The 24,703-nt window shown below is 51.1% G+C and overlaps 2 protein-coding genes and 1 pseudogene across 11 annotated transcripts in view; all 3 read left to right on the top strand.

The window, feature by feature from the left end:
- The window catches only part of LOC102083843 (oocyte zinc finger protein XlCOF6), a 42,907-nt gene extending 30,517 nt beyond the window's left edge, over nucleotides 1-12,390 (top strand). For 6 of the 9 annotated variants that reach the window (XM_065049650.1, XM_065049652.1, XM_065049648.1 and 3 more), the window contains exons 4-5: nucleotides 2,914-3,021; nucleotides 3,191-12,390. In XM_065049650.1, the coding sequence (XP_064905722.1) occupies nucleotides 2,914-3,021; nucleotides 3,191-5,250 (2,168 nt within the window). In that variant the 3' untranslated portion in view covers nucleotides 5,251-12,390. The remainder of the gene's footprint in view (nucleotides 1-2,913; nucleotides 3,022-3,190) is intronic. The other 3 variants (XM_065049649.1, XM_065049654.1, XM_065049657.1) reach the window with 2 other exon arrangements.
- LOC106145647 (zinc finger protein 436-like) lies at nucleotides 514-23,505 on the top strand (annotated as a pseudogene).
- Nucleotides 18,357-24,703, top strand: part of LOC110355742 (gastrula zinc finger protein XlCGF52.1-like) — a 163,636-nt gene continuing 157,289 nt past the window's right edge. For both annotated transcript variants that reach the window (XM_065049692.1, XM_065049694.1), the window contains exons 1-2: nucleotides 18,357-18,674; nucleotides 19,256-19,417. In XM_065049692.1, the coding sequence (XP_064905764.1) occupies nucleotides 18,372-18,674; nucleotides 19,256-19,417 (465 nt within the window). In that variant the 5' untranslated portion in view covers nucleotides 18,357-18,371. The remainder of the gene's footprint in view (nucleotides 18,675-19,255; nucleotides 19,418-24,703) is intronic.

Consider the following 24,703-nt stretch of genomic DNA (forward strand, 5'->3'; position numbering starts at 1 on the left):
GGTTTTTCCCACTACCCGAGGACATCGTTTCCTCAGCAAGCGCTTTAGTGCCTCTAACAGGGGGCAACGGCCACCTGGTTCAGGAACAGCACGGCGACCAACCCCAGGTCGCTCGGTCCATCAGCTCGCAGACACCAATGTGGTGGACGGCAAATGGCATTTATTGGCAGGTAACACAGCACTATATACCTTGAGTTTACAACGTCACTTCCGTCTGCTTACCTCACGGTTCTACCTACCTAGGGAGGGGCTACTACCTTTCCGTACAGCGCGAGATCTTCCAGCCGCCAGACTCTAACTACCTACAGAGCAGACACATGATGTGAGTTAACACTTGGCTTTTTGGCTGGTGCTGCCACCAGGGTTGTGGCTTTCACGATGATGGGACACAGTGATGACTCTGGGAGGGGGAGATGGGACCCGTCTGAGTAGACAAGGCAAAGGAATGTTTGCCAACAGCCACCCGGCCTGTCCCTACCAGCCGGCGTGTCCCGCCGTGTCTCGGTGCCCCCGAGCCCAGGACTCCATTTGCAGGGGACCCGAGTGGCCAGGGGTGGCGGGCAGGGCCAGGGGCCGCAAGGACACAGCGGTGCTCCCGGTGCCCGCCCCCCCGAGCCGAGCGGGGCGGAGCGGCAGGACTACACCTCCCGTGCTGCACCGGCGGCGGGCGGCCCTCCCGGGCTGACGCTGCCGGCGGCTCCCGGCGCCGCCTTTGTCCGTGCGGGGCTGGCGGCGCGGCCCCGGCGCAGGTAGGGGCGGCGGGCGGCGGGCCCGCGGCACGGGGATGGGCGCTGCTGGCCCGCGGGGTCCCGGCGGAGGGGACTCGGCCCTGACGGCCCCTCCCGTGCTCTCCCCTCCGCCGGCCGCCCCCCAGCCCTGCCAGACCCCCCCTCACTCCCCTTAGGGCCCGGCTCCTCCCGGCGCTCCGGCCTTTCCCCGGCTCGCCCCGTGGCCGCCGTGCAACGCGGACACGCTGCTCCGTGTCCCAGCCGCCCGGGCCCCCCTGGATCCGGCCCTGGCGGCCCCGGCGCTGGGAAGGGCTGGGCTGGGGCCGGGCCGGGTGCTCAGACGCCCGGGACACCCCGGACATCTTCGTGCTGCCCTTGTGGGGCACCGGAGCAAGATTTGGGTACTCGGCAGCTTCCAAAACCCCCTTTTTCTCGTGGCTCTTTCTCTGCTTTGCCCCGAGCTGGCCGGGCTAGTGAGCGATGCTCTTTGGGTCGGTCCTTTTCCCAGTAGCTGTGAAGGCTCGGGGTGCAGGGAAGGCAGCTCTGGGCAGGTGAGTGAACTTGTGCCCCTGATTTCTTCATGAAAATGTTGTGCTTGCAGGGACCGTCTGTCCTGGCTGTACTGGTGCGGCTGGTGACGGGACAGGCACCTCGAGTGGAATCCGGAGCATCCTGCCTCCCTCTTCCCGGATCAATACCTGCACGGGCCTCCATCTCCACGCCGAGAGCAGCGACGCGCCGGGCTCCAGGCTGCTGCGGCAAGGTGGGGGTCAGGCACGGCCCCGGCTCTGGGGACAGCACGGGCTGGGATTGCCGTGGGTGGTGCTGTGGTGCAGGAGTGGCAAAACGCCCCTGGGACCTGCTGCTGTGGGGCTGTGTGAGTGCGAAGTGGTTTGAGACCCGGTGCGGTGCAGGGTGCTCCCGTTCCTGCCCGCTGAGCCGCACCACGGGCAGGGGCAGGCAGGAGCGTGCCTGCTGCCAGGCCTCGGGCCAGCCCTTGAGTCACGGTGCTGTGTCCGGTCCTGGAGGGTGATCGCGTTTGTGGCATGGGTGTGGGACAGGGCACAGTCCCTGCTGCTCTGGTGTGGATCCTCGATCTGGCATGAACAGGGGAAACCTGCCTGTAAGCCTGCCAGCCCTGCCCCTCTCCTGGCACAGCTGGTGGAGTGTCCCCCAACCCAGCAACGTGCTGAGAGAGCTCCCCATGCCCCAGTGACCCTACTGTGCCACCTGGCAGTGCCAACACTGCCCCTCTGCCCCCAGCCTTCCCTTGCACAGGATTCTCTGAGCTCTCCTGGTGTTCCCCTTGGAATGCCCAAGCCCCTGGTGCCAGTGAGGCTCTGCCTGACAGTAGTGAGGTTTTGGCAGAGGTGTTTACCAACCATGCGGTGGGGTGTGCTGAGCCGGGTGTGCTTCTTGCTGCAGATGTCGGTGACGTTTGAGGATGTGGCGCTCTCCTTCTCCCCAGATGAGTGGGCAAAGCTGTCGGGCTGTCAGCGGCAGCTCTACCGGGAGGTGATGCTGGAGAACTATGAGATGGTCGCCTCGCTGGGTGAGGACTCTCTCTGGTGATGTTGGGCTGGGGTTAAGTAAGAATTCATCTCTTTAAGTGAGCTGGAGCCATTGAAAGGGCCGTCCAAGAGTTGATGTGGTGGTTGCAATTGCAGATTTGACCCTGCCAGGCAGCCTCCTCTGGAGAGCATTCCTGAGAGAAAATGGGATGGGATGGAATAGCCCATTTGAGATGGAAGAGACTTACAGTGCTCATCTAGTCCAACTGTGTGACCACTTCAGGGCTGACCACAAGCTGCAGCATCTTGTTAAGGGCATTGTCCAAATGCCTCTCAAACAGGGCGAGGCTTGGGGCACCGACTGCCTCTCCAGGCAGCCTGTTCCAGGATTTGACCACCCCGTCAGTACAGAAATGCTTCCTCACATCCAGTCTAAACCTCCCAGGCGCAGCTTTGAGCTGTTCCCAGGTGTCCTGTCTGCAGGAGAGTGGCCGAGGTGACGGGGGCGAGGCGAGAGGAGGCTGTAGGTGCAGGGATGTGGGGGCTGAAGCCGCAGCCTGGCAGGGACAGGAGAGAGGAGCGGGGTGGGGGGGATGCTGGGGCTGTGGGTGCGGGGGCTGGTACTGCTGTCCCGGCAGTGCGGGAGAGGGGGCTTCTCTCTGTGCTCCGGACAGGCTGGGCCAACTTTAAGCCTGAGATCATCTGCAAGATGGAGCGAGAAGAGACACCGTGCGTGCCAGAGCCCCCTCGGGATCGACAGAGGCACGAGACACCTGTGCCAGGTAGGTACCCAGGGTGGGGGGGGGTCAAGTTTGCACTGTCTCCTTGCCCTGTTTGATCCATGCAACTGCAAGGGTGGAGGGCTGGCAGGGTGCCCTTGCTGCTCCCCATGGGGAGGTGTCCAACATGACCATGATGTCAGTGCCAGTGACCCCATTTTCTCCTCCCCAGCAGCTGTTGGCCCCGGGACCCAGAGGGAGGTCAAGGGAGTCAGGAGCTTTGTCCAGAGGCAGCAGCTGATGAGTCACCAGCGCATCCACACCGGGGAGAAGCCCTTCACCTGCACTGACTGTGGCAAGAGCTTCAGAGCCAAGAGGTATCTCATCATCCACCAGCGCGTCCACACCGGGGAGAAGCCCATTGCCTGCACCGACTGTGGCAAGAGGTTCAGCCAGAAGAGCAGCCTGCTGACTCACCAGCGCATCCATACTGGGGAGAAGCCATTCACCTGCACTGAGTGCGGTAAGAGCTTTACCCGCAAGAACAGGCTCCTGATTCACCAGCACATCCACACCAGGGAGAAGCCCTTCACCTGCACTGAGTGCGGTAAGAGCTTTAGCCACAAGAACAGGCTCCTGATTCACCAGCACATCCACACTGGGGAGAAGCCCTTCACCTGCAACAACTGTGGCCAGAGTTTCAGGGCAAAGAAGACCCTCGTCCTCCACCAGCGCATCCACACTGGGGAGAAGCCCTTCACCTGCAGCGAGTGTGGTAAGAGCTTCAGGGAGAAGAAGACCCTCATCAACCACCAGCGCATCCACACCAGGGAGAAGCCCTTCACCTGCACTGACTGTGGCAAGAGCTTCAGTGAGAAGAAGACCCTCATCATCCACCAGCGCATCCACACCGGGGAGAAGCCCTTCGCCTGCAACAACTGTGGCCACAGTTTCAGGGCAAAGAAGACCCTCGTCCTCCACCAGCGCATCCACACTGGGGAGAAGCCCTTCAAATGCACCGAGTGTGGTAAATGCTTCCGGGAGAAGAAGAACCTCATCAACCACCAGCGCATCCACACTGGGGAGAAGCCCTTCACCTGCACCGACTGTGGCAAGAGCTTCAGCGCCAAGAGGCGTCTCATCATCCACCAGCGCATCCACACCGGGGAGAAGCCCTTCAGCTGCAACAACTGTGGGAAGAGCTTCAGGGCAAAGGATACCCTTGTCTTCCACCAGCGTATCCACACCGGGGAGAAGCCCTTTTCCTGCAATGACTGTGGCCAGAGCTTCAGGGAGAAGACGACCCTCATCATCCACCAGCGCATCCACACTGGGGAGAAGCCCTTTGCCTGCAATGACTGTGGCCAGAGCTTCAGGGAGAAGAAGAAACTCATCGTCCACCAGCGCATTCACACCGGGGAGAAGCCCTTTACCTGCACCGAGTGCAGTAAAAGCTTCAGCCGGAAGAGAAGCCTGCTTGTGCACCAGCGCATCCACACCGGGGAGAAGCCCTTCACCTGCACCGACTGTGGCAAGAGCTTCAGGGCAAAGACGACCCTCATCGTCCACCAGCGCATCCACACCGGGGAGAAGCCCTTCACCTGCACCGACTGTGGTAAGAGCTTTAGACAGAAGAGAAGCCTTCTTGGGCACCAGAGCATCCACACCGGGGTGAAGCCCTTCACCTGCACGCACTGCGGTAAGAGTTTCATCCAGAAGAGAAGCCTGCTTGGGCACCAGCGCATCCACACCGGGGAGAAGCCCTTCACCTGCACCGACTGCGGCAAGAGCTTTAACCGGAAGAGTAGCCTGCTTGGGCACCAGCGCATCCACACCGGGGTGAAGCCCTTCACCTGCACGGAATGCGGTAAGAGCTTTGTCCATAAAAGAAGCCTGCTTGGGCACCAGCGCATCCACACTGGTGAGAAGCCCTTCACCTGCACCGACTGCGGCAAGAGCTTCAGAGTTAAGTGGAGCCTCATCATCCACCAGCGCATCCACACCGGGGAGGAGCCCTACAAGTGTTGCAAGTGCGGTAAGACCTTCAAGCAGAAGTGGCACCCGATGAGACACCAGTGTGTGCCGAAGGACCCAGATATTGTGCTGGAGGGTGTCCAGCAGAAGAGGGAGGGTCCTTCCCCAGCAGGGGGGCAGGCAGAGGCCAAGCCCTTCCAGTGCGGTGTCTGCGAGAAGCGGTTTTGGAAGGAGAGGCTCATGCTGGCTCACCAGCGCACCCACGGCACCCCCAGCCTGCAGCCGCCTCCGCAGCCTGGCACTGTGGACAGGTTTTGATAGATAAAGATTTGTTGCTGAATTAGTCAGGCTCAAAGGAATCTCAAGGCCACTTCGAGAAGCTGAGATCAGAGTCTGATGTCAGAAAGAGGGGCGTTCCACAATCAGCGGGGTCCTGGCGTGGCGTGAATCATCGGACGTATCATCAGTGAGACTCCAGTGCATGGACAGCCCACGATCCTCATTTAGCGAATCCATGCTTGGAACGTGGACGCGTGATTAGAATATAGTTACGTATATAAGGAGGCTGGTTTCTGTGATGAATGGCTTAGCGTGATTCACATTGAATCGGCTTGTTTTGCTGAGTCCTTATCTCGTTCCTACAAATGGTGACCCCGACGTGATACTCTGAGCGGCGTACCACCGAGGTCGGGGAAAATCCTGGAGCGGCCCAGCCGGAGGCGGATCATGATCGCTGGACTGAGAACTGGGCGGAGGCGTACGGACGTTCCGCATTTTTTTGAAGAAGTCGCCGTAAAGGGTGAGCGGCTGGGAGCGGGAGGAGGGAAGAGTGAAGTTGTAGGGCAAAATATATCCTCTGAGGAAGGAGCCATAGCTAAACTCCTCCTGCATATTCTCTCTATGAGAGGACTTAAATATGAAGAAAGTAACATCCGTAGACTGTTGGTTTAGTGTAGAACTAACGGCTACCCGATAGAAGCTGAAAAAGCTTTAAAAATTGAACTTTGGGACGATATAGGGCAGAAGTTATGGGATAAGGTTAGCAACGGAGATAAAAAAGCTAAATCACTAGCGACTACTTGGAAGCTTATATTGTCCGCTTTAAAAGAACTTAAGGCCGAACGGGCTGCGGTTACTGGAATTTTTACAGCGTTACAGCCTGATAAGAACTCTAAAAATAACTGTGAAGCTTACCCAGTTCGTGTCTTTGATCCCCTTCCTGACCCAACCCCTGTTGCACCCCCGATGATACAGCAGTCTGGGGCCGGGGGAGGAAAATCACTCCGCAGATGGGCCCCCATACCATCACACGACCCTGAAGAGACTAAGCAGTTCAAGGAACTGGAGTCAGATAATTTGTCAAAAGAACTGGTGAAAGCTGAGAATGCTAAAGTCGTAAGTAAGTCTAAAATCAGTCCTTTTACTGATTCGTGTCCGCCTTTACCGCCTTCTACCCCTCTAACTCCTACGCCGGAGGAGAAGCAGTCGCCGAAAAAAAACTGGACTAAAGAACTGTGTGAAAAATCAGATCAGCTATTAGCGAGTGAATCCAACAGTCAGCAACGCGGTCATGCTGATCGTGACGGGAAAGGGGATTCATTGAAAGGGGCAGGTATCCCACAACTCCTGGAAGAGACACTAATTGACACACCACAACTACAGACACGACAAGTTTCTGAAATCCTGAGCTATGAGAGAGGTGTCTGAAACCAACAAAGCAGCCAAATCATTTGCAACTATTAATCAGGGTCCCAATAAGAATTACACGCAATTTATTGACCATCTTCAAGAGGCCATCAGTAAGCAGGTCGAAAACTTAGAAGCTAAGGAAGCATTGGTGTTGAGATTAGCAGAAGAGAATGCTAATGTTTGCTATCAACATGTTATTTGCAAGTTTTACAGTACATATTATGTGCTCCTGTGTATTGCCTCTCTGATGTTCAAGCAGCTTGTCCGGAATGTGAGTTACTTGTTTCACTAGTTGCGAGCAGCCCTGTGCCTCCTTCCTCCCCGCCCACCCCCCTGCCTCCTCCTCCGTCCCTCCCTCCCTCTTCTCAAGGTTTTTACTTGCAAGATGGGGTCAGGAATAATTGTTTTCAGTTGTGTTCCTAAAAAATCAGTATTGGGAGGTGTTTTAAAACTTAGGAAAGCACTCAGAATTATAAGGAAGGAAGATCTTGTTAAATATTGAAATCGGTGTTGGCTGCTGTATAAGTTAAATGATTGGGAAAAGTGTCCGGAGAATAGAATCTTGTTGCGATTAATGTTGTTTTTGAGGCCAGAAGAGCAGGATGAAACAAATCTCTACAAGAAATCATTAAATCATTTCAGACAGTTTTACAGGTGGGGCGATTTGAACTTCAACAAGCTGAGAGAGTTAACTGATAACACGCAGGTCACAGTAAACTTGCTAAAGTCTGCAGGATGCTTTCCTTATTAACCTGTTTTCTTTGTGGGTATCTGTTTAAGTGTGTTGCAATTTTGGTAGGTCTGTGCTATATGGTACCATAAGTTCCCAGTCTGTTAAATCATGAGAATCCGTTGACTCAAAATGTGCATTTTGTGATAGTACAAAAGATCATGAGTAATTTAGCTCCTTACTGCGTGAACGTGATATTAAGATTTTCTGTGTAGTAGCTGTTATATTTTTTTCTAGCATACTGGCTTTATTCCAGCATTCAGACTTGCGCAACTCTGTTACAGGCTGTGTCTCATCTCGATGTGCTGGATTTGAAAGAATCCTGGTTTTGGAATAACAGTTGTAGTGCACCCAGTAGTGCCTTGCCCAGTCCAGCTCGCTGCGGCGGCGGGGGGGGCGGGTGCTGATGGGGCTCCAGCGCGCACTGACTTTTTTTGTCAGGGAGACCAAGAGGTACCTCCACCTGCTGAGCAGTGAGCGGCCCAAAGGTGCAATGCAAAAATTGAGATATTGTCTTAAATTAGTGTAACTGTGATCCATCTGCACATTTGAACTTGGTATATGGTTTTCATATCTGAGCTACGTATTTTAGTTTGCATATTCATATTTGGTACCAAAAGAATCTTGTTTGGGGAGATAATTACAAAATGGGAACTGGTTCCACTGCTGAAATTCTACCTTGTCTCACCTTAGGATGCATCCTTACACATTAGAATGATTGCTTATATTGTTAGAAAATCATTTAAATTGTTAAAATGCTATGATAGATATGAATTTAGAAGAGGTTGTATTTAAAAGTTGCTAGAATATTAACTGATTTAGATTTAGGAAAATAGAATGATGGATTTATGTTTGTTATACTGGTTTATACTGTTTTTTTGACATCTCTAAATTGTAAAAGGTAAATGGAGCTAAGGAAAGTAACTATTGCTGAGCTACTTGAAATTGCATTATTATTATTGCATTGTATTATGGTTGGAATGAAATGGGAAAACAAAAGAAACAAAAGAGTAAAATATCCCAGGCCTGTGTGCAGCTCATTGTAACTGAGAAGTTTCCCAGAGCCTCCCACTTCGTACCAGCCACTATGCCAGCTGCGTGACCTTGGTTATATCTAAACTGCAGCAGGAAGAGAAAGAAAAAACAACTGGAAAAACCTGGCTGCCCGCTTTTAAAGCAGTGAAAAGGGGGTTCTCTCTCCCCCCACTGCAGCGATGTAATACTGAATGGAGCAGTCCAAGGGTGAAGTTTAAAGGCATCCTTAGCAGACCCATAGTTCTAATGAAACTGGAAAATTAAACCAAAAATTTGTTAATAGACTTATTCTGTGGTAACTAGTTGTAAGAGACTTCTTAGTAAATTCACCATGCTAGTTTTTGAGATCATGGGAGAGAATGAAAGAAAGACCATTTTTTGAGACCAATAGAATGCCAAATTTGGAACAAAATTTTAATACGTGAATTCTTATAGTTGCCAGTAAGTCCTATACCTCTCTTAGGTTAAGATTTGTTAAGTAAATTGTAAGCTCAAATAACGTTTTCTGAGAATTCTGTTTAGTTGGATGTCCTACAAGAAGCTGCTGGGATGGTTCAGATCTGCTTGTGCAAGTGAGAAATCTCCAAGGAAATTTCAAATGCTGAATTTCCACTAGTATTAACAGCCAATGTTTTGATAAAGCAAATACTACACTGATAGATCTGAAACAGGACTTTGATCTGGTAAGGAAAAACAATATACGATAAATATGACAGCCAAAATGGAGTTGGACACTTTGAGGAATCAATTTATGACACCTTTACAGGCTGTCTGCATTCGATTGGACTTGCAGATTTGTCTATGAAACAACCTGTGGCTATTGTGGGACAGTATGATGAGAATGCTAACAGACTGATATACCACTTGTCACTCTGATCAAGAAAATGCAGGGAAGGAATTTAAGTCTTAATAGGCCATGATCCTTTTGTCATATATGTACTATTTGTGAAACTGAATTCTGCTTTTTTTTATTTGTAATCTATGTCTTTATAAATTGCACTAGCTGGTTTTCTTAACAGCACAGCTTTTAGCATGCATAAATGTAAATTGCTGCAGAACCTGCAAGTCTTTAACATCAGGCCATAGGCCATACTTGTATTTGGTCTGATCCTACATACTTGCACAGTTTTGTTGATGGTTCTGGGCAGTCTCATAAAGCTGTAGTGGTTTGGCGTGAAGATAACGATTGGCATCATTCTGTAAAAATTATTGAAGGTTCAACCCAATGAGCAGAACTTGGCTCAGCTTTACATTACTTAGAGCTGTTTAAGGACGAACCTCTAAATTTGATTTGTGATTTTGAGTACATAGTCAAGATCCAACGTATGTATCTGGTTCTGAACTTTTTTTGTTTGTTTGTTTGTTTTTATAAAAAAAGGGGGGAAGTAGGGGAAACACCACAAAACCGATTATCAAAAGCATTGTATGTGATGAAATACTTTGCAAGTATGACCCAAAACCATGCTAAATCAGAAAGAACCTACATTAGTTATGGTCAAATCACTAGTCAATGGAAAAGGCCTCATCAATTGATAACCTGGGGAAAAGGTTATGTTTGTGTCATTACAGGCCGAGGATTGAAGTGGATTCAACAAAGATTCAACGGATGCAGATGGACAGGAGGGAGATAAGTTGTGAGGGCTGTTTCAGATGTAAACCATGGATCCTAATTCAGTGTTACAGATGCTCACAGTCCTGGTGGTCTAGAAGCCTATTAGCAAGCAGGTGGTGTACCTTCTGTGGAGAATGGCAATTTGAACAATCAGCAGGAGATCCAAAAGGGTGATATTATGATCAGATAGTCAATGCATAGATAAGGTAAAACTATGAGATATCTCTTCCATAGTAATCTAAGATTAGCAACTGATAAAGTTTTAGAAGGGATATTAAGGTTAAGCTATTGATCTTTTAAATAGGTTAAGATAACTTTTAAGATATTAATTCAATTATTAGTATATGCTGATGGTATTAAGTATGTTACTCTATAAACTGCGCAGTTATAGATACTTAGGAGGTTAAGAGAAAATATTGTATTCACTTGTCTGGTTATGTTGAATCTATTAAAATAGTGTGTTGATAAGGTTGTTATAACGGAATTAAGGTTTTAAGAATAGGCAGGTAGTTGTTTGATCTTATTAAGTAAGGTTTATTGGCCAATGTTACCCCAGTCCACAAAAAGGGCTGCAGAGCTGACCCTGGCAACTCCAGGCCCGTCAGCCTGACCTCGGTGCCTGGCAGGGTTATGGAGCAGATCATCCTGAATGGAATCACACAGCACCTTCAGGATGGACAAGGGATCAGACCCAGCCAGCATGGGTTTAGGAGGGGCAGGTCCTGTCTGACCAACCTGATCTCCTTTTATGATCAGGTGACTCACCTGGTGGATGAGGGGAAAGCTGTAGATGTGGTCTATCTGGACTTCAGCAAGGCCTTTGACACTGTCTCCCATAATATACTCTTGCAAAAGCTGGTAGCCCATGGCTTGGACAAGTGTACTCTACGCTGGGTTAAGAACTGGCTGGAGGGCCGGGCCCAGAGAGTGCTGGTGAATGGGGCTGCATCCAGCTGGTGGCCAGTCACTAGTGGTGTCCCCAGGGGTCAGTGTTGGGTCCAGTCCTGTTTAACATCTTTATTGATGATTTAGATGAGGGGATTGAGACCATCATCAGCAAATTTGCTGATGACACCAAGCTGGGAGGGAGTGTCAACCTGCTGGAAGGCAGGAGGGCTCTGCAGAGGGATCTGGATAGACTGGAAAAATGGGCTGATTCCAATGGGATGAAGTTCAATAAGGCCAAATGCCGGGTGCTGCACTGTGGTCACAACAAACCCCTGCAGCGCTCCAGGCTGGGCACAGAGTGGCTGGAGAGCAGTCAGACAGAAAGGGACCTGGGGGGACTAATGGACAGGAAGCTCAACATGAGCCAACAGTGTGCCCAAGTGGCCAAGAAGGCCAACGGTATCCTGTCCTGTATCCAAACCAGCGTGGTCAGCAGGAAAAGGGCAGTGATCCTTCCCCTGTGCTCTGCATTGGTGAGGCCACACCTGGAGTGTTGTGTTCAGTTCTGGGCCCCTCAGTTCAGGAAAGACATTGAAGACATTGAAGTGCTGGAGCGGGTCCAGAGAAGAGCAACACGACTGGTGAAGGGACTTGAACATAAGACCTATGAGGAGAGGCTGAGGGAGCTGGGCTTGTTTAGTCTGGAGAAGAGGAGGCTTAGAGGTGAGCTCAGCACTCTCTAGAACTACCTGAAGGGAAGTTATAGCCAGGTGGGGATTGGTCTCTTCTCCCAGGCAGTTAGCAATAAGACAAGGGGGCATGGGCTTAAACTCTACCAGGGGAAATTTAGGCTGGATATTAGAAAGAAATTCTTTACAGAGAGAGTGATCAGGCATTGGAATGGCCTGCCCAGGGAGGTGCTGGACTCACCAGCCCTGGAGGTTTTTAAGCTGAGATTGGACATGGCACTTAGTGCCATGATCTAGTAAACGGACTAGAGTTGGACCAAGGGTTGGACTCGATGATCTCTGAGGTCTTTTCCAACCCAGTCGATTCTGTGATTCTGTGATTCTGTGAACTGCATTATATGTAATTGTAATTATGTTGTTAATCACGTGTTCTGTGTTGCAGTATATTTCAAAAATGATGCACCGTGCGGTTTAAGGGGCCTGACTAATTCAGGAAAAGAAAGGGGGAAGTGTGGAGGGGTTTTGATAGATAAAGATTTGTTGCTGAATTAGTCAGGCTCAAAGGAATCTCAAGGCTGCTTCGAGAAGCTGAGATCAGAGTCTGATGTCAGAAAGAGGGGCGTTCCACAATCAGCGGGGTCCTGGCGTGGCGTGAATCATCGGACGTATCATCAGTGAGACTCCAGTGCATGGACAGCCCACGATCCTCATTTAGCGAATCCATGCTTGGAGCGTGGACGCGTGATTAGAATATAGTTACATATATAAGGAGACTTGTTTCTGTAATAAATGGCTTTAGCGTGATTCACATTGAATCGACTTGTTTTGCTGAGTCCTTATCTCGTTCCTACACATCCATGGAAGACAATGTAGAATTCGCGGAGCTCGGCACTGCTGCCGGGTGGAAAAATGTGCCAGGCCGGATTGTCCTGGTTTGATTAAAAAAAATACCAGTTTCTCTTTCAGTGAAATTTCAGCTCAGCTCTTCTAAGTAACTGCAGTTTTATTAAGTTGACTGCATGTTTTTTCAGACACGGTTTACTCCGGAGCCAATAACGGTTGCAATGGTATGCAGAAGAGACCCAGGTTTAGACTTATTGCTTTGGCAGCCAAGGTTACTGGTGAATTTTGCATGTCCCAGAAGTGAGAGGGGCGTATTTGCAAGGAGGGGCAGACAGAACAGGTAACCAAAACTGACCAACTAAGTATTCCATCCCATACACATCATACACCCACTAGAAGTGGGAGATCACGAGGGTCTCGCTCTCTTCGACCATGGCCGGAATCTGAAGAGGACCCTGCCTGTCGTACCTGCGATCCAAGGCCCGGTTCCAGACGCTGCATCCCTGAATCCAGTTCTGGTTTGCTGCGGAGTCCAGCCCAGGACATCCAGGTGCTGCCCTGCAGCTGCTGGAGCAACGCCAGCTCCGCCGGGCAACGCTGCCCTACCCGGGAAATCAAAGATTGGGTTTGTATATTTTGTATGGTGTGTTGTGTGTCCATTCATCTTTTCCCCACTTTTGGCCAGTGTCAATTCTTAGAGCAGTATCAAACTTATTAAGGGATCTCTTATTTCATGTTAGATCATCACAGAGCTTGACACTCAGATCGTTATCATGGTCTTGGACTTCTCAGTAAAGATCTTTAGCCCCAGTGTGTTCCCTTTTGAGGTGTAATCATTATAATAACCTTTCCCAATCTTCTGACTCAGGGTCGTTCCATAGGGGAGCAAGTCTGGCCGACTCATCTGCTTTGCTCTTTCATCACCTGGCAGGAGTCTCATTCTTCTGATGGGAAGCAACCCAAGCCACCGCAAAATTTCCCTCTTTCCCAATGGTTAATATTTCTTGCCTTTTTTCTCTCTGCCATACAGGTACCCGATTGACCTCCCTCCCATTTTGCTCCCAGAATGGGAGCCATTCAGTGCACCCCTTAAAGACAGGAACAGAATCTCAGGACAGGAACAGGCAATCTCATCATACTGTCCCACAATAGCCACAGGTTGTTTCTATGTTGTAGCTATAAAGAGACAAATCTGCAAGTCCAGTCGAATGCAGTCAGTCTGTAAGGTTGTCATAAATTCATTCCTCAAAGTGTCTAACTCCATTTTTACTGTCATGTTTATCGGATATTGTTTTCCCTTGCCGGATCGAAGTCCTGTTTCAGATCTATCAGTGTAGTATTTCCTTTATCCAAACATTGACTGTTAATACTAGTGGAAATACAGCATTTGAAATTTCCCTGGAGATTTCTCACTTGCACAAGCAGATCTGCACCATCCCAGCAGCTTCTTGTGGGACATGCAACTAAACAGAATTCTCAGAAAACGTTATTTGAGCTTACAATTTACTTAAGAAATCTTAACCTAAGAGAGGTATGGGACTTTCTGGCAACCATAAAAATTCATGTATTAAAACTTTGTTCCAAATTTGGCATTCCATTGGTCTCAAAAAATGGCCTTTCTTTCGTTCTCTCCCATGATCTCAAAAACTAGCATGGTGAATTTACTAAGAAGTCTCTTACAACTAGTTACCACAGAATAAGTCTATTAACAAATTTTTGGTTTAATTTTCCAGTTTCATTAGAACTATGGGTCTGCTAAGGATGCCTTTAAACTTCACCCTTGGACTGCTCCATGCAGTATTACATCGCTGCAGTGGGGGGGAGGGAAAACCCCCCTTTCACTGCTTTAAAAGCGGGCAGCCAGGTTTTTCCAGTTGTTTTTTCTTTCTCTTCCTGCTGCAGTTTAGATATAACCAAGGTCACGCAGCTGGCATAGTGGCTGGTACGAAGTGGGAGGCTCTGGGAAACTTCTCAGTTACAATGAGCTGCACACAGGCCTGGGATATTTTGCTCTTTTGTTTCTTTTGTTTTCCCATTTCATTCCAACCATAATACACTTTATATGCAATTTCAAGTAGCTCAGCAATAGTTACATTCCTTAGCTCCATTTACCTTTTACAATTTAGAGATGTTAAAAAACAGTACAAACCAGTATAACAAACATAAATCCATTGGTCTATTTTCCTAGATCTAAATCAGTTAATATTCTAGCAACTTTTAAATACAACCTCTTCTAAATTCACATCTATCATAGCATTTTAACAATTTAAATGATTTTCTAACAATATAAGCAATTACTCTAATGTATAAGGATCCGTCCTAAGGGGGAGCAAGGTGGAATTTTAGCAGTGGAACCGGTTGCCATTTTGTAATTATCTCCCCAAACAAGATTATTTTGGTACCAAATATGAATATGCAAACTAAAATACTGAGCTCAGATTTGAAAACCAAATACCCAGTTCAAATATGCAGATGGATCACAGTCACACTAATTTAAGACAACATTTCAGTTTTTGCATTGCACATTTGGGCCGCTCACTGCTCAGCCAGGTGGAGGTACCTCTGGGTCTCCTGCCAAAACAGGTCAGTGCGCGCTGGAGCCCCATCAGCACCCGCCCCCCCGCCGCCGCAGTGAGCTGGACTGGGCAAGGCCTTTTTTTTCTGTTTTGTTTTGTTTAGTGTCTCATCTGGTGCATTACCACTGTTATTCCAAAACCAGGATTCTTTACATGGTGTGCATACAGAAAAACCAAATCCAGCACACCGAGATGAGACACAGCCTGTCACAGAGTTGCGCAAGTCTGAATGCCGGAATAAAGGTAGCATGCTAGAAAGAAAAATAACAGCTACTACACACAAAATTTTACCATCACACTCACACAGTAAAGAACTAAATTACTCATGATCTTCTGTATTATCAAAAATGCACATTTTGAGTCAACGGATTCTCATGATTTAACAGACTGGGAACTTATGGTACCATATAGCACAGACCTACCAAAATTGCAACACACTTAAACAGATACCCACAAAGAAAACAGGTTAATAAGGAAAGCATCCTGCAGACTTCAGCAAGTTTACTGTGACCTGCGTGTTATCAGTTAACTCTCTCAGCTTGTTGAAGTTCAAATCGCCCCACCTGTAAAACTGTCTGAAATGATTTAATGATTTCTTGTAAAGATTTATTTTGTCCTGCTCTTCTGGCCTCAAAAACAACATTAATCGCAACAAGATTCTATTCTCCGGACACTTTTCCCAATCATTTAACTTATACAGCAGCCAACACTGATTTCAGTATTTAACAAGATCTTCCTTCCTTATAGTTCCGAGTGCTTTCCTAAGTTTTAAAACACCTCCCAATACTGATTTTTTAGGAACACAACTGAAAACAATTATTCCTGACCCCATCTTGCAAGTAAAAACCTTGAGAAGAGGGAGGGGTGGGAGGGGGAGGAAGGCACAGGGCTGCTTGAAAACAATTAACTCACATTCCTGACAAGGTGCTTGATTTTCAGAGAGGCAATAAACAGGAGCACATAATATGTACTGTAAAACTTGCAAATAACATGTTGATAGCAAACATTAGCATTCTCTTCTGCTAATCTCAACACTAGTGCTTCCTTAGCTTCTAAGTTTTCAACCTGCTTACTGATGGCCTCTTGAAGGTGGTCAATAAATTGCGTGTAATTCTCATTGGGACCCTGATTAATAGTTGCAAATGATTTGGCTGCTTTGTTGGTTTCAGACACCTCTCTCATAGCTTGATATGCAAGATCTGTTGACTGCCTCAGGATTTCAGAAACTTGTCGTGTCTGTAGTTGTGGTGTGTCAATTAGTGTCTCTTCCAGGAGTTGTGGGATACCTGCCCCTTTCAACGAATCCCCATTGTTCCGTCCTAAATGATCTATAGCTGTTACATTGGATAGGTCTAATTTTGCTTGAGTTTTTCATGGTTCTTATCTGATCTCAGGGCAACTCGTACACATGCTTAACTTTTCAAGAAAAATGCTTCAAACCCTCATCCTCTTCCGAGTCATCAGCTAACACGGACTTGAACGGTGCTGGAGAATCATTAATAACAGGGGTGTTTGGAACAGTGCACATTCTTGCCAATACTTTCTAGCATCATAATTATTCGTATAACCTGAGTCCCCAAGCGCATCCCCTTTCCCGTCACGATCAGCGTGACCGCATTGCTGACTGTTGGATCCACTCGCTAATAGCTGATCTGATCTTTCACACAATTCTTTTGCCCAGTTCTTGTCCGGCGACTCCTTCTGCTCTCTTGTAGGAGTTAGAGGGGTAGAAGGCAGTACAAGCAGACACAAATCAGTAAAAGGACTGATATTACACTTATTTACAACTTTAGCATTCTCAGCTTTCACCAGTTCTTTTGACAAATTGTCTGATTCCAGTCCTTTGGACTTCTTGATCTCTCTAGAGTTGGGTAATGGTATAGGAGTCCATCCACTCGGTAATTTTCTTCCCTCCGTCCCAGACTGCTGTATCGTCGGGGGTGCCGACGGCACAACAGGGGATGGAGTGGGAAGGGGGTCAAAAGACACGATCCGGTAAACTTCACAGTTATTTTTAGGTTCATTATCAGGTTGCAACGCTGGAAAAATTCTGGCAACGGCAGCCCGCTCAGCCTTAAAGTCTTTTAAGTGGGAAATTATAAGCTTCCATGTAGTCGCTAATGATTTAGTTTCTTTATCATCTCCATTGCTGACCTTATTCCATAATTTCTGCCCTTTATCGTCCCAAAGTTAACGTTTAAAAGCCTTCTCGTTTTCTCCCGGGTAGCCATTAATTCTATATCGAATTAATAGTCTACATATGTTACTTTCTTCCTATTTAAGTCCTCTCATAGAGAGAATATGCAGGAGGAGTTTAACTATAGCTTCGTCCTCGAGGACATATTTTGCCCCATAACTTCACTTTTCCCTCCTCCTGCTCCCAGCCACTCAACTTTTCCGGTGATTTCTTCAACAAAATTAATGCGGAACGTCCATACGCCTCCTCCCGGTTCTCAGTCCAGCTGATCCGCCTCCGGCTGGGTCGCTCCAGGCTTTTTCCCGATCTTAGTGGTACGCCGTTCAGAGTATCATGTCGGGGTCACCATTTGTTGGAGCAATAAAGGACTCAGCAAAGAATTCGATTCAATGTGAATCACGCTAAAGCCATTTATTACAGAAACCAGCCTCCTTATATATGCAACTATATTCTAATCACGCGTCCACACTCCGAGCATGGATTCCCTAAATCAGTATCGTGGGCTGTCCGTGCGCTGGAGTCTCACTGATGATACGTCCGATGATTCACGCCACGCCAGGACCCCGCTGATTGAGGAACGCCCCTCTTTCTCACAGCAGATTCTGTTCTCAGCGTCTCGAAGCAGCCTTGAGATTCCTTTGAGCCTGACTAATTCAGCAACAGATCTTTATCTATCAAAACCCCTCCACAGATGGACGCTAGAAATCACCAAAGGAAATGATGATGACTTTTTATAGAGAACTCTCTGCTGAGGGCCACCGAGGCACCTGTTTATTCAGCCCAACAGGGGATTGTGTGACTTTGCTGCCTTCCAGGTGCTGACGTCCGGGATGTGACCGAGGAGATGCCACAACTTCTTTAAAATGTGGCCCGTTATTCCTTATTGCTCTTTCACGTGGGCACAAATGTCAGGGCAAGGTGGAACCTGGGCAGAATCAAGCAAGGATGTGAAACTCTAAGGATGCAGTTGAAAGGGATAGGTGTTCAAATATCTGTATCTCTGTTTTCCCCAGTCAGAGGAAAGGGTGCAGGCAGGAGCAGACACATTATGTGAGTCAACACTTCGCTTCTTGGCTGGTGCTGCCACCAGGGTTGTGGCTTTCACGATGATGAGACACACAGTGATGACTCTGACCTGCGAGGGGGAGATGGGACCCGTCCGAGTAGATAAGGCAAAGGAATGTTTGCCAACAGCCACCGGGCCTGTCCCCACCAGCCGGCGTATCCCGCCGTGTCTCGGTGCCCCGAGCCCAGGACTCCATTTGCAGAGGACCCGAGTGGCCAGGGGTGGCGGGCAGGGCCAGGGGCCGCAAGGACACAGCGGTGCTCCCGGTGCCCGCCCCCCCGAGCCGAGCGGGGCGGAGCGGCAGGACTACACCTCCCGTGCTGCACCGGCGGCGGGCGGCCCTCCCGGGCTGACGCTGCCGGCGGCTCCCGGCGCCGCCTTTGTCCGTGCGGGGCTGGCGGCGCGGCCCCGGCGCAGGTAGGGGCGGCGGGCGGCGGGCCCGCGGCACGGGGATGGGCGCTGCTGGCCCCGCGGGGTCCCGGCGGAGGGGACTCGGCCCCGACGGCCTCTCCCGTGCTCTCCCCTCCGCCGGCCGCCCCCCAGCCCTGCCGGACCCCCCCGCACTCCCCTTAGGGCCCGGCTCCCCCCGGCGCTCCGGCCTTTCCCCGGCTCGCCCCGTGGCCCCCGTGCAACGCGGACACGCTGCTCCGTGTCCCAGCCGCCCGGGCCCCCCTGGATCCGGCCCTGGCGGCCCCGGCGCTGGGAAGTGCTGGGCTGGGGCCGGACCGGGTGCTCAGACCCCCGGGACACCCCCGCACATCTTCGTGCTGCCCTTGTGGGGCACTGGAGAAAGATGTGGGTGCTTGGGAGCTTTCAAAACATCTTTATTTTCGTGGCTCTTTCTTACCTTTACTGCAAGATGGCCAGGTCAGTGAGTGACGCTCTTTGGTGGCTCCTTTTCCCAGTACCTGTGAAGGCTCGGGGTGCAGGGAAGGCAGCTGTGGGCAGGTGAGTGAACTTGTGCCCCTGATTTCTTCATGAAAATGTTGTGCCTGCAGGGACCATCTGTCCTGGCTGTGCTGGTGCGGCTGGTGACGGGACAGGCACCTCGAGTGGAATCCGGAGCATCCCGCCTCCCTCTTCCCGGATCAATACCTGCACGGGACTCCATCTCCGCGCCGAGAGCAGCGACGCGCCGGGCTCCAGGCTGCTGCGGCAAGGTTGGGGTCAGGCACGGCCCCGGCTCTGGGGACAGCACGGGCTGGGATTGCCGTGGTTGTTTCCATGGTGCAGCTGCGGCAAAACACCCCTGGGACCCGCTGCATTGGGAGTCCGGTTGGTACAGAAGAGTTTTGAGATCCGGTGCGGTGCAGGGTGCTCCCGTTCCTGCCCGCTGAGCCGCACCACGGGCAGGGGCAGGCAGGAGCGTGCCTGCTGCCAGGCCTCGGGCCAGCCCTTGTGTCACGGTGCTGTGCCCGGTCCTGGTGGGTGATCTGGTTTGTGGGAAGGGTGGGGTACAGGGTACAGTCCAAATTGCTCTGGCGTGGTCCTTAATCTGGCACAAGCAGGGGAAACCTGCCTCTAAGCCTGCCACCCCTGCCCCTCTCCTGGCACAGCTAGTGGGGTGTCCCCAACCTGCTGAACAAATCCCCTGTGCTGTGGTGACCCTGCTGTGCCTCCTGACTGTGCCAACACTGCTCCTGTGCCCTCACCCTTCCCTTGCACAGGATGCTCCCGGTGTTCCCCGGGGGATGTTGGAGCCCCCAGTGTCAGTGGGGCCCTGCTTGACAGCAGTAGGCTTTCGGCAGAGGTGTTTAGCAACCATGTGGTGGGGTGTGCTGAGCCGGGTGTGCTTCTTGCTGCAGATGTCGGTGACGTTTGAGGACGTGGCGCTTTACTTCTCCCCTGAGGAGTGGGCAAAGCTGTCGGGCTGTCAGCGGCAGCTCTACCGGGAGGTGATGCTGGAGAACTACCAGATGGTCGCCTCACTGGGTGAGGACTCTCTCTGGTGATGTTGGGCTGGGGTTGAGCCGGAATTTAGCTCTTTTAGTGAGCTGGTGTTACCGAAAGGGACAATCCAGCTGTTTGCTCTCTGAGTGCTGACATATCAGTTGTGATTGCAAGTTTTACCCTCCAGGCCCACTGTGGAGACTGGTCCTGAGAGAGAAAATAGGATGGGATGGAACAGCCTATTTCGGTTGGAAGGGACTTTACAATGCTCATCTAGTTTAGCTGCGTGACCACTTATGGGCTCACCACAAGCTGCAGCGTGTTGTAACGGGTGTTGTCCAAGTGTCTCTCAAACAGGGACAGGCTAGGGGCATCGACTGCCTCTCCAGGCAGCCTGTTCCAGGATTTGACCAACCCCTCAGTATAGAAATGCTTCCTCACATCCAGTCTAAACCTCCCAGGCGCAGCTTTGAGCTGTTCCCAGGTGTCCTGTGTGCAGGAGAGTGGCCGAGGTGACGAGGCCGGGGCGAGAGGAGGCTGTAGGTGCAGGGATGTGGGGGCTGAAGCCGCAGCCTGGCAGGGACAGGAGAGAGGAGCGGGGTGGGGGGGATGCTGGGGCTGTGGGTGCAGGGGCCGGTGCTGCTGTCCCGGCAGTGCGGGAGAGGGGGCTTCTCTCTGTGTCCCGGACAGGCTGGGCCAACATCAAACCAGAGATCATCTGCAAGATGGAGCGAGAAGAGACACTGTGTGTGCCAGCGCCCCCTCGGGAGTGGCAGAGGGACCAGAGCCCTGTGCCAGGTGAGTACTAGGGGACTGTGTAGGGGGTGGTGTTTGAGTGTCTCTGTCCTCTTGCCCCTGGTGTCTGTGTATCTGGAAGAGTCAGGGCTGGGTGCCATGCCCGTGCTGCTACCCAGGGGAGCCATCCCACATGCCCATTCTGTCCCCAGCACTGACCCCGGTCTCTCCTCCCCTATAGCTGTCGGCCCTTCGGTGCAGAGGGAGGCTGAGGTGGTGCCGGTGGAGCTGCCAGCACCCACCACGCCTCTCCCAGGGATGCTGCATGGCGACTCTGTGTGTGACCAGCCAGGTGGGAGCCGGGGGATCCGGTTGGGGTGCCCCCTCATCCACCATCTCACAGACCCTCAGCCTCTGGAGCTGATCCCCCCCACATGCCCCAGGTGCAACAAGAGCTTCCAGAGCCAGCCTGCGCTGGATGTCCATGTGCGGAGCCACATGTGTGAGCGGCCCTTCCACTGCACTGACTGTGGCAAGAGCTACATCTACAAGCAAAACCTGCTGAAGCACCGGTGTGTGCACAGTGGAGAGAAGCGCTTTGCCTGTGGCCACTGCAGCAAGAGCTTCACACGGAAGACAACCCTCATCATCCACCAGCGTGTCCACACTGGGGAGAAGCCGTTTGCCTGCACTGAGTGTGGAAAGAGCTTCAGGCACAGGGCAACCCTCATCATGCACGAGACCATCCACACCGGGGAGCGTCCCTTCGTCTGCACTGACTGTGGCAAGAGCTTCAGTCACAAGAGTCACCTTGTGAGGCATCGACGTGTGCACACCATGGAGAAGCCCTTCATATGCACCGACTGCGGCAAGAGCCTCAGCTGCAAGAAACGGCTGCTGAGCCATCAGCGTGTGCACAGTGGGGAGAAGCCTTTTGCCTGCACCGACTGCAGGAAGACCTTCACAGAGAAGAAGACTCTTATTGGCCACCAACGCATTCACACTGGGGAGAAGCCCTTCACCTGCACTGTCTGTGGCAAGAGCTTCAGGGAGAAGACGAACCTCATTATCCACCAGCGCATCCACACAGGGGAGAAGCCATTCACCTGCACAGATTGCGGCAGGAGCTTTGCCCACAGTCCAAACCTGCTGAGCCACCAGCGCGTGCACAGTGGTGAGAAGCCCTTTGCCTGTAGCCACTGTGGGAAGAGCTTCAGGCAGAAGAACCAGCTGGTGAGCCATGAGCGTATCCACAGTGGGGAGAGGCCCTTTGGCTGCACCGACTGCGGCAAGGGCTTTGTCCATAGGCAGCACCTGCTGAACCACCAGCGTATCCACACAGGGGAGAAGCCCTTCTCATGCACCGAGTGCAACAAGAGCTTCAGTCACAATCATCACCTTGTGAGCCACCGATGTGTGCATGCCAGGGAGAAGCCCTTCACCTGCACTGACTGAAGCAAGACCTTCAGTGACAAGGAGACCCTCATCATCCATGAGTGCATCCACACTGGAGAGTCACCCTACTTATATGGCAAGTGTAGCAAGACCCGCAGCTATGAGAGGCATCTGCAGAGCCAGCAGTGGTGGTGCTGGTGGGTGGATGGCAGGAGAGAGAGGTGTCCATCCCCATTGAGGGCGGGCAGGCAGAGGCCAAGCCCTTCCAGTGCGGTGTCTGCGAGAAGCGGTTTTGGAAGGAGAGGCTCATGCTGGCTCACCAGCGCACCCACGGCACCCCCAGCCTGCAGCCGCCTCCGCAGCCCGGCACCCCCTGAATCTGCTGCTGAGGGGCCTGTGGGGTCTGGGGTCTGTTGTGGGGGGATGTCCTGGTTTTGTTTGGGACAGAGTTAATTTTCTTCCTAGTAGCTGTTTTAGTGCTGTGATTTGGATTGAAGATGAGAATAATGTTTTTAATACATGGATGTTTTGTTTGTTCCTGAACAGTCAAGGACTTTTCAGCTCTGGTGCCCTGCCAGCTGGGAGGGGACACAGCCGGGACAGCTGAAACAAAGTGACCAAAGGCCTATTCCATATGATGTCACACTCAGTATAGAAACTGAGGGGGTTTGCTGGGGGCACCACAGCTTGGAAACAGTCTGGGCATCGGTCAGCGGGTGGTGAGCAATTGTGTTGTGCTTTGCTTGTTTTGTATATTCTTATATCATTGTCACTGTCATTATTCCTTTCCTCTTCTATCCTATTATCGGTCTTTATCTCAACTTAGGAGCCTTACACATATCACTGGAGGAACCCAATTTAAATTTTATGTTAATAATTTAGCTTAAATAAGTACATTTTTGATAGCATGGATCACTTAGAATTATTTTCTATTTAAGTGATCTGAACACCACTCTGCAACAAGCAGGACCCTAAATCACTGCTCTGTGACAAATTGGCGTAGTTGGCAGGATGGCGGGTGACATCGCTGATTGTGGAGGCATGGGGTGAATCCGAGACCCAGATTATCAGAAAAATGGGCTTGTGATAATTGGCTTGATTGGAAAGCTGGGACCTCTCCAGCATATTTGTGGTGGGTCTGCCTAAGTCACAGTGACCAAATAATGCTGAATGGAAATGAAACAATTGGCTTTTGAAGTCCAGGGGCTCGATTAAATTTAGCAGCTGACCCAGCTGACCCAGCGTTTTCAATTCCGCTACCCGGGAGTCCCCGGCAGCCCTTGCGGAACCGGCTGACGTGGCGCAGCCGTTACCACAGTGACGCGGGAAATTTAAAAGCGGCTGTAACTCGAGACAAGCACTCCGTTCCTCGGATCAGCTGACTGAAGCCAGCTCGGCCGGAGCCGGGAGGGAAATCTCGAAGCTACAGAGTTAAGAGAGGGTAAAGAGAGGGGTTTCTGGTCGCGTTTTCGATTCCGCTACCCGGGAGTCCCCGGCAGCCCTTGCGGAACCGGCTGACGTGGCGCGGCACACCCCTCCCCCTTGCTTTGAAAAAGCCTCCGGGAGCCCACCAGGCACTGGCAGGTGAACGTGCTTGTGAGGCAGGTGAGCACTACCCACATGGTGCTGCAGCAGCGACTGGGGCTGCTTGTGCAGTGGGGCTCAGAGGTTCTGTCACTCCTCGCTGTTAGACCTCTCACTTGTTGCTGGTGACACAGACTGGGGTGTGGCAGGGCAAGTAGACTGGACACAACTAGCTCTTGTAGGTGATTTTGTCCAGGGTTTCATTTTGTTTTCTTGTCCCCAATTTAACTAAGGGTAGTAATGGTTTCTAGGAAAAGGAAAGCTGTTGCTGCCATTAATACAAAGAGTGTGTCTACACAGACACTACCTGCCAAGAAGGATGCAGCCACCCAGGCTTCTGGCTGCGCAGAGTGTCTGTGCCTGGCATTAGTATCAGAGGATGGTATGGGAGGCACCTGTGTACGATGTGACCAGGTCAATGACTTACTGTGCCTAGTGGCAGAGCTTAAGGAGGAGGTGGAGAAGGGAGAATGCAAGAAGCATTAGGGAGAGTGAAGAAGAAATAGACTGGTGGGGTCAGGCTCTTTTGACTCCTAAGGGTGTGCAACAGGAGATGGCAAAGCCTTGTCCCTCCTGCCATAAGGCGGATACAGCAGATCTAATTGATGGGGGGGAATGAGGCTGAGGGAGCTGGGGTTGTTTAGTCTAGAGAAGAGGAGGCTTAGAGGTGACCTCATCACTCTCTAGAACTACCTGAAGGGCAGTTCTAGCCAGGTGGGGATTGGTCTCTTCTCCCAGGCAGTCAGCAATAGGACAAGGGGGCATGGGCTTAAACTCTACCAGGGGAAATTTAGGCTGGATATTAGAAAGCAATTCTTTACAGAGAGAGTGATCAGGCATTG

Source organism: Columba livia, chromosome 1, assembly GCF_036013475.1.
Source record: "Columba livia isolate bColLiv1 breed racing homer chromosome 1, bColLiv1.pat.W.v2, whole genome shotgun sequence".
Classification (NCBI taxonomy): domain Eukaryota; kingdom Metazoa; phylum Chordata; class Aves; order Columbiformes; family Columbidae; genus Columba; species Columba livia.